Below are 9,189 nucleotides of genomic sequence, written 5' to 3'. Positions count from 1 at the left end.
TAGGAGGTCAAAGTGTAATCCTTTCACTTTTATGCTTCACTGCAACAATGCAAAATTGAATCATCTTTCACTACAAAATAACAATAATCCTCATTCAAGCATCATTCATTAATCTCCGACAACAAAACAAACAAAAACCAACTACATCATATCAACATAATCAATAGAACAAACATACATATGATCTGTTATTTGTGTACTGTCTTCTAGTTCTTGTTGGTGGTGTTATTGACAGTACATTCGGGAGGAAGCCCCTGAGGGTAGCGCTTTGCATCAGCACAGTAGTTATAAACCATGTAATTTTCTTGCACCCATTTCAACCTGGATGCACTGGCTGCATCAAGTTCCTCCGACAACCATGGTTTCGTCGACGAACTATTATTCGCACTGCAAGAAGATTTCGTCGATTTCCAGACACAGGCATTGGCCCTGAAGTTCCTCAACGAGACTGTGAATGGAGCCTGGCTCCAGTCTGTCTTCACAAGCCCACCTCTCGTGGCCCAATCATCTGCATTCCAGAGACTTGAGTAAACTCTCATTGCCTGATTTTTGGGGAAGGGAATGCCACGGGATTCCAGATTCTTGAATACTCTGATTGGCGTCCCGTCCACGTAGAAACTGTGAACAGATCAAGCGGGTTAATGTTATACAGGAATTTTGATGAATTTACGACAAAGTGACTGTGTCTGCAGGGAGCTTACATGATGGTCTGAGGATTCCAGAGAATGGAGTATGTGTGGAAATCAGCGGTGGGATCGAACCATAAGTAGAACTGCTGCTCCCTGTCTCCCTTGCCTTGTGTGTAAACGTTTGTGTGGACAAGGTAGGGATCCCCGCTTAGGTTGCCCAAGAATTCGAAATCTATCTCGTCGTGCATTGGACCTTGTGAAGATAACTGCACCGTGATTGTGAGCGTTCAATTTAGGAGAACGACATGGAATATATAGGTTTGTTTTACAAGCTCTACGCAGCACGTGGTCTCGAAAAAAAGTACTTACATAAATTAGATAATGCAGTATCCAACCAATTACGTGACAAATATTATATGCAGTAGTTATTGATGATTATTAATATTTTTATACTGCAGACACAAATAGATGTTATCGTCCATAAACGATATGGTAATAACAATAAATTTTGTATTTTACCAAAGATACAAATATAAAATTCAAATAATTTGTGTATTTTTAAAGGGACTTACGTAGTACGCAGTAACAGTGCCGGCAGAGTTTCCAGGAACAAGCTTGAGCTGAAAATCGATCTTCCCGAATAAATACTCATGCTTGGACTGAATGCCGGAGCCAGAGGCCTTATCCAGGGAAAGCGTCAGCAGTTTGCCATTGTCGAGTAATTTGGCGCGGCCATCACCCCATGTAATATCAAAATCTTGGTTGAGGTTTCCAGCAAAAGAAAGAGTGCAAGAACCTAAGAGGAGAAGAAGTATGAAGAATTCTACAACTAATTTAGCATTTGAGATTGTTGTACAAAAGCAAGAAGCCATACTTTGAGTTATTACAAGAATTCAGGCCCAGAGTTTGATGTAATGAAAGAGAACCAATTCAATGGGAGCAGCTCTTTGACTTAAAGGATTGCTTTTTCGTTTGGTTTGAGGAGAATGTTGGTGACATGGACGTGTATTTATAGGGGCCGGGGAGGTTGCAAAGTACAAACGGGAAATTTTAATGCGATTGAGTTTGGTCATATCGAAATTATAATATAATATATTTATTATGTAATTGATTTGATTAATCTAATTTAGATAAAAAAAAATAGAAAATAAAAAAAAAAGACTAAGAACCGTGGGAGGGCCATAGAAGCTTCATTGAAGGTTGAAGTTGGTGAGGTTGTGAGTTACAGCTAGACAAACTTTTTATTTGTTTTATTTTTAATAAATTGATACATAAATTGTTGCATTAATATGAATAATTAATAAGCATAACAATCAGTAATTAATTTTAATTAGTATTAATTAGTAATTAACAACTATAAGTATATATACAAAGATCCATATTTTGATAGACTCGGATTTAAATTTTTGGAGTTTCAACTTCGTTATCTTCGAAATTTCATTTCGGGTCTTTTTAAAAATTTGGGATATCAATTTATTATTTATTGTTTTTGTGAATAGAATTACAATTTTACATCTGAATTTTCTCAATCAACAACAATATACATTAATTATCAATTTCAAATATATATATATAATTAATCAATAACTATTATTATAATAAATTAATAACTCATACTAATGAAATTAGAGATCATATAACTTTAATTTCATAAACTAAATTAGACATTACAGACATGAAATATGGCTTTCGGACATGATGAGATGGATGGTGAAAGTGCCACATTTGACACGGTTTTAGTAGGTGAAGTGCGTTGCAGTTAAAAGACCACTTTTGATGCTCTCTGGTCGGTTTCTTTCTGGGACGGTAGTATTGGCAACTACCTCTTGTGGGACAATCCAGCAACTTCCATTGGCTGTTAGAATTTCCAATTATTATATGCAAAATCTAAACATTTGTAAACTCCAATTCTAGTAGCTTCTTTCCAGTGTTCCTATGTTGGGGGTTCGATTGTTCTAGATTTTGACATCACACAGAAGTCAACAGCGAATACTGCATCGCCAAGTATTATCACTTTGATTATATAGGGTTTTATAATAATATTTTTCAGTGTAAGTGGAGGTCTATGCTTGGTAGCGGTCATGATTATCTTAAAATTCTAAGTGTTAATTACCACTACAAAATTAGATAAAGCATCCCTATATATTGTTATAGCATTTATAAGAGTAATTATAGTTTAGTCGAATCAAATCAATCACAAAGTAAATATGATATATTTGTCATGTGATTAGTCACTTTTCTTTAACTTCACACTCAATATACGAAAAGTTTTTTATACTTTTCGTACAATTGATTCATGTTCGACCAAACTGAGTTTGAATTAGAATTTTTCATATAATCAAGCCACATGTCCTATAATTAAGGTATGAGATTTTATGTTAACTAGTTGAACTGATCTAATCGAAACAAAAAATTAACCCAAACAAAAAAAATATGAATACTTATCTTATTTGAACATTTAATCATAAAGTATTTTTGGTGTTAGGATTTATCTTCAAATGGAATTGGTGAAATTTTATAGTGTCTTCGCAGTTTTGGAGAAATTAAGTATGCGTAGTCATCTCCAACAAAGGGCAAATATGTCATGTTAGAATTCAACGGACTTGTCATGTTTGGAGGAGTGTATGTAGTTGATGGACCTTCCTCATTCTTTGTAGTAGAAGGAGCAGTTGGATGTTGAAGGTAGTAGAAGGACATACCTCATTGTGTACGGTAGATGGACTTGTCTCATTAGTTGGATCACAAGTGATAGTCGGTCATGAATGGACGATGGAATACCATATTTGGACAAAATTCGTAAGTTGTTGTTGGGCTCAACGGTGGATAGCCCTCAATTGTGCCAATGACTGAAAATTCATAGTGACATTGTCACTGTCTATTATGAGTTGTCCAAGTTGTTCAGTCCGCGAACATAACTCAAAAAATTAGATATCTCGTGCACTAATTTCACTATATACATTTCAAAAAAAACCCAAAATGCTTGCCAAATAATGCTAGTCACTAGGGTTTATTGAACGATATCCGAGGTTGTTTGTCGCTCTAAGTTCGCGTGATATTTGGATTCAAGTGATTTGGTGATACCAGTTTATATAATCCAGGACAATATCACAATCAATTTTAATCTGGCCTTACCACCATTAATGGTTGCACGTCGATCCATTGTACAATATAATCCCAATAGAACTATGCCCAATCTTGTTCATGACTTCCTCGTCTATCGAGTGAATGTAAACTTCGTTCACTTCCCAATGAGTTTGGAGAAATGTCTTGAACCATGCTAAATTATTGAAGCACCTATTCTAGGTGATGCATTACCACGATTGCACAGTGAATCAACGAGCATTTTATGTGCCATGGTGTTCGTAAGGCATAAAATGACAATGGTTGAATATTAGGCCCTCATCCACCATATGTTGTCCAGATAAACTACAACATCATATCATTGGATCAATACATTAGGATCTATATGTCAAGAAATATACTATATCATCACCACATATACATTTATTTCATGTTGTCCAATGTATTCTTAATAATGCAGAGGGCATTATGAGTCATATGTGTCCTGAATATATGCTATGACTACCTAAAAAAAAAATGTACCAACAAAAAGTTTAACTAAACAATTTCATAATTATTTCACTATTATAATTATAAATGAATTAAGCATACCGTGCAGCATATATATGGTGGAACATGGAGGATGTTTTCATTTATAATTCCATTTATGCCAATATTTTTTTAAATATTAAAAATGCACATCTCTTATAATTTTTTTTTTGCATTAAATAAAGATTTTTTCCTATTTTTTCAACTCTGATGTCTTTTCTAAAAAAAATACGAAAAAAAAGTAGTAGTGTGAGTGAATTTGAAATTGGAATTTAATTGATATGAGTTAGAAAACGATCTACCTATAATAAAGACAAATAACTTTTTAAAAGGATTATCTAACCTCTCGTGATTGTATTGTGAATAGTCACTGTTTATTACGAAACTCCACTGCTTCGAACATTATCTAGACGTTTCTTTAAAAAAAAAAAATTATCTTTAAACTTTCTATGCTTTCCTTTTTATTTAATATTTTATCACATTATTGCTTGTATACTTTAATATTTTGTATATTTTATGTAAAGTAAAATGTTATCATTCAAATACTTGCAAAACTGACATAAGATCATTGTTATCTATTTTGAATCATAAGGTTGATATCCCTCCCCCCCCCTACCCCTCAGATTACTTTACAGTGCATTTGGATTAATATTCTTTGAACTTGTTTGGATCATTAGAAATTTAAAGAATTCAAAATTTTTTAATTCTATTTTTAAATTATATTTTTTCGAATGTTGACAATTTTTAAATTCTTTATCTATAGAGTAATTCGAGATATCTTATCCAAATTCTTTACTCAAATAAAAAAACTTTAATCCAAATACCAAATTATAAAATTTTATCACTTCCACTCCATTACAACTTATTAACACAATCAAATTCCGCATCACAACAAAATTAATGTACATCATAAGAGTGTCGAAGTGGGGACAAAATCCTGAAAAATTCAAGAAATAAATTGGACAGAAACACTATTCCCCCTGTCTAATTATTAACCCTGCATTCGGGACCAGGGCCCTTAGGAAACCTCCATTTATCCCTGCAGTAATCATATACCATGTGTTCCCTTCGTACCCTCTTCAACCTCTCCCTGTTTCTCCTGTCCATCTCCACTTTTAGCATAGGTTTCGTCGAAAAATCAGTAGAATTGCAGGACGAACTTCTTGTCCTGTACGACCAAATGCAACCATCTACCGAGAAATTTCGGTACGATGCAGTGAATGGTCCTAATGACCAATTAGTTTTAACCCGGCCACCCTGTGTAGCCCAGTCATCCGCATTCCACACACTCGAATATATTCTCATCGGCTGATCTTTGGGGAACGGAACGCCTAATTTCTCCATGTTCTTGAATACCCGTATGGGTATGTCGTCGACATAGAACCTGAAAGAAAACTAGAGAAATTGTTAAAACGTAACGTGAGTATCACTGCAATAAAAGGTAATAGTACTCACAAAACATTGTTACATGATAATTTTAAAGTTGTCAAAATTAATTTTCAAAAACTTATTAGTAACGAAAATTTGTGTAAGTTGTCACTATTAATAATCAATGCTCATAATTATTATTATTGTCACCAACTCGTTACTATATATCTATCACTTATTATCACTATTAGAACTATAAAATTATTACACTGACAGAATAAAATTTCTATCGATTAATATATATTTTTTTCGTCTAGAGTATAATTAATGGGTAGTTTGAAGAGGAAAGAATTTAAATTTTCCTTACATAATGCATTTGGGGTTCCAGAGAATGGAATATGTATGAAAATCTTGTGTCGGGTCGAACCACAGGAAGAATTGCTGTTCTCTATCACCTTTGCCTTGTGTGTACACATTTGTGTGGAGAGTGTAGGGATTACCACTTGAATTTCCAAGAAACTCAAAGTCTATCTCATCGCGGTGCTCTCCTTCTGATGACATCTGAGATCACATTATTACAAACATTCACATATAAGTAATTAATAGTTTAAGATTGTACTAATTAACAAGCATAGCAAAATTTTAATTCAGATCGGAGCTGATCATATTTAGATTAATTATATGATAAGTACAATACATTTTTGCGGTAACGAAAGTGACCGATCACATAACAGTGTGTCACGCTTGTTCTGCGATTAGTTTGATTCTGCCAAATCTAATTCGGATAAGAATTTTCAAAAACATATGGGTCAATGCAGTGTGTACAAATCTTACATAATAAGTTGTGACAGTGCCTGCGGAGTTTCCAGGGATGAGCTTGATTTGCATGTCGATCTTACCAAACAACAATTCTTTCTTAGACTCGAAGCCTGAGCCAGACAGTCTGTCGAGGGAAAGGGTAAGAAGCTCGCCGTCCTCCAGCATTCGGGCTCGGTCTTCGCCCCACGAGATGATAAAGTGACGCTGAAATGTACCATTTCCAATCACTACAGTTGGCCTGCTGTCTCAAATTAAATTAGAAAAAACAATTGTAGTTTTAGATCCTTAAAAATATGAATATATGTTTAAGGTAATAATTAATACTCTGGATTCAATGAAATTGTTTAGGCTTAATTGCAAGTTTAGTCCAACAACTATAATCATTTAACATATTAGTCCTGGAATTAATTATAGTCATCAGCACATAATTGACAGATATCACTTTCTGGCCAACTTTAGAAATTCTGATCAAATTTATTTTAAAATGAAAGAATTAAAAAAAGTGGACGACCAATTTACAAACCTAACAAATTATAAAATCAAAATGACAAATAAATATAATTAAAAAATTAAAAATATAATTGTAAGTAAGTCAAATATTTATTTATATATTCCCAATAATGTAATTGGGAAGATTGAATTCTTGGTCCCTTGGATAAGATCGTGAATAGGGATAAGCGTAATTTTATACTGAGTTTTATCCTTTGGCCCCTTTATTCACTTTGGATAGTATCGGTTTTTGTTGTTTACATCCCACTTTCCATTGTCTTGTCTTCCATTTTTAGCTGCTTTCTCAATTTTGCTCAATTTCTAGATTTTAGGGTTCTGCCGTAGTTTCTTGGCTTCAATAGGCCATTAAAAAAAAATATTATTCCCTACAAAATTAATGATTATGATGAAAGAATATTAAAAATAATATAAAATTGATGAAAAAATTAACTTTTTTGCTAAAAAAAAAGTTATTTGTCACTGTTAAAACTCATGGTAAAAAAAAAAATTCATAGCTTTTAGCAATGAAAAATGTTTTAGCCACTTTTACAAAAATTACGGTCAACAATCCTTGTATGGTTGTGGTTAATGATTATTTGCTATAATTAATATTAATCATGACAATTAGTCATGATTAAATGTTATACATTCTAATAATTAATTCTTGGTCTTGCCATTGTAAATTCACAAATAACATTCGGATAGTGAAGAAAAGCCTTAATCACACAAATAAAAAAAAAAACTATTGGCCACAATATTAGTGTCTATGGCTAAAAACCATGATAAATAATTATTATTAACTACTATTAAATAAAATCGATACAAAAATTTTGCTATCATGAAAAAATTATTTGCCACGACTAAAAGCCATGGTGAAAATATTTAGCCACATTTGCAAAAAATATGGTTAAAACCCGTTGTATAGCCATGGTTAATAACTATTTGCTACAACTATTTGTTATCAATCATAATAATTAATTGTAGTTAAATGTTATAATTCTTCTAATGTGAGAAAATTCAACAGATATCTCATATATTATTTTGCTAAATTTAAGCACACAATACGATCATAATTAAATGAACAACCAAGATATAATTAACGAAAAGGATAGATTCTTTCCAATATATACGTAAAATTCAATTTATAAACATAAGTATAGAACGTGGGAAATTCACACATTTAGCTAAACTTAATGAAATAAAATAATCTTAGTATATACAATACATATTTACTCAGAAAAAGAATCAGCCCTCAAGAAGAAACACAGTTGCCCCATGGCGCCTAAGCAAAATGAACCAAGTGATCATCCAACTTTCATTTCCCCACCAATATTTATCCTACATTGTACCAATTAAGTTCTCTGTTTCAATGGTTATTACATATATATTAATCTTCAACCTTCCTGTAACTAAACTTTCAGATAAACACACACACAGACAAACTTTAACGTGCAAATTACACACACACAATATATATATAGACACACATACCTTGTTATGGTTTCCACATTCCGACGAGCCACAGAGATTGTCTGAGAAATAATGACATCCACCTGCAAGAAAGCAGACACAGAGCGAGAGAGCGAGAGAGAGAGCGAGAGAGAGAGAGAGAGAGAGAGGGAGTTCATATATACACAGTACCAAAACAATTATTCAGTACAATTTCTGTTGGAAAGAGAAGGAGGAAGAGAAGGGTAGGTAGTGGACCTTGAAGACAAAGATGGCAGAAAAGATGATAAATCCCAAGTAAGGAAGAAATAACTTGTGGGAACGAGGTTGTTGGGGATTAATCCTCGATCTCAATGCCCCAACCATTGGTTTCGTCATCGATCGTGAATATGTATATAACACTAACTAGTTCATGTAATAAGGAGTGATGATGAGATATATGATGAATATAATAGTGTGCGCATGCATTTTCATGAATATTTCATCACCCCTACCTCTATTGCCTTTTGGTTTGACTTGTTGTTGGCCAGAAATTCACAAGTGACAAAGCCATGCCTACCCTTACCCTCTCCTCTTTCGGCTATTTATTAATTTCACCTACCAATTTATTACGTACATTATCTCTGTCTCTATTACTAAAGTTTCCCCAAGACTTTTGTGTGTTTCCGCTTTTCTTTTTAGAGGATTAATCAATATAATATATGGTTGGCCCATTTCATTTTCTATTTCACTCGTGTTCTATCTTCTATTTCATTTAACATGCACACATTAAAGAAATTAGAGTAAATTTGTTGGTTTTATAAACGAAATATTTTTATATTATAAT

General features: G+C 33.1%; 2 protein-coding genes across 3 annotated transcripts; both read right to left on the bottom strand.

Moving 5' to 3' along the window:
• LOC105155891 (xyloglucan endotransglucosylase/hydrolase protein 22) lies at positions 1–1,617 on the bottom strand. The gene is made up of 3 exons (XM_011071875.2): positions 1,202–1,617; positions 702–895; positions 1–618 (listed from the first exon to the last, which is right to left on the bottom strand). The coding sequence occupies exons 1-3, from the start codon at positions 1,499–1,501 to the stop codon at positions 207–209; spliced, it is 906 nt and encodes a 301-aa protein (XP_011070177.1). The 5' UTR covers positions 1,502–1,617; the 3' UTR covers positions 1–206.
• On the bottom strand, positions 5,125–8,908 carry LOC105155676 (xyloglucan endotransglucosylase/hydrolase protein 24-like). 2 transcript variants are annotated; one of them, XM_011071595.2, is made up of 5 exons: positions 8,622–8,908; positions 8,406–8,467; positions 6,441–6,666; positions 5,974–6,167; positions 5,125–5,622 (listed from the first exon to the last, which is right to left on the bottom strand). In XM_011071595.2, exons 1-5 carry the CDS (start codon positions 8,739–8,741, stop codon positions 5,223–5,225), a joined length of 1,002 nt encoding a protein of 333 aa, XP_011069897.1. In that variant the 5' UTR covers positions 8,742–8,908; the 3' UTR covers positions 5,125–5,222. The 2 variants fall into 2 exon arrangements, with proteins under 2 accessions (XP_011069897.1, XP_011069898.1); XM_011071596.2 differs by having other exon boundaries at positions 6,441–6,663.

Source organism: Sesamum indicum, linkage group LG2 (assembly GCF_000512975.1).
Source record: "Sesamum indicum cultivar Zhongzhi No. 13 linkage group LG2, S_indicum_v1.0, whole genome shotgun sequence".
In the NCBI taxonomy this organism is placed as follows: domain Eukaryota; kingdom Viridiplantae; phylum Streptophyta; class Magnoliopsida; order Lamiales; family Pedaliaceae; genus Sesamum; species Sesamum indicum.
The sequence above is the reverse complement of the archived record's forward strand: the minus strand, read 5'-3'. Positions and strand labels throughout refer to the sequence as shown.

Excerpts from the sequence above, each read along its gene's own strand:
- LOC105155676 (XM_011071595.2), bottom strand. The coding sequence starts at position 8,741 with ATGACGAAACCAATGGTTGGGGCATTGAGATCGAGGATTAATCCCCAA. Across the intron at positions 8,468-8,621 it reads CTGCCATCTTTGTCTTCAAG|GTGGATGTCATTATTTCTCA; the intron begins GTCCACTACCTA and ends GCTTTCTTGCAG. Across the intron at positions 5,623-5,973 it reads TGGAACCCCAAATGCATTAT|GTTCTATGTCGACGACATAC; the intron begins GTAAGGAAAATT and ends GTTTTCTTTCAG.
- LOC105155891 (XM_011071875.2), bottom strand. The coding sequence starts at position 1,501 with ATGGCTTCTTGCTTTTGTACAACAATCTCAAATGCTAAATTAGTTGTA. Across the intron at positions 896-1,201 it reads GCACTGTTACTGCGTACTAC|TTATCTTCACAAGGTCCAAT; the intron begins GTAAGTCCCTTT and ends ATCACGGTGCAG. Across the intron at positions 619-701 it reads TGGAATCCTCAGACCATCAT|TTTCTACGTGGACGGGACGC; the intron begins GTAAGCTCCCTG and ends ATCTGTTCACAG.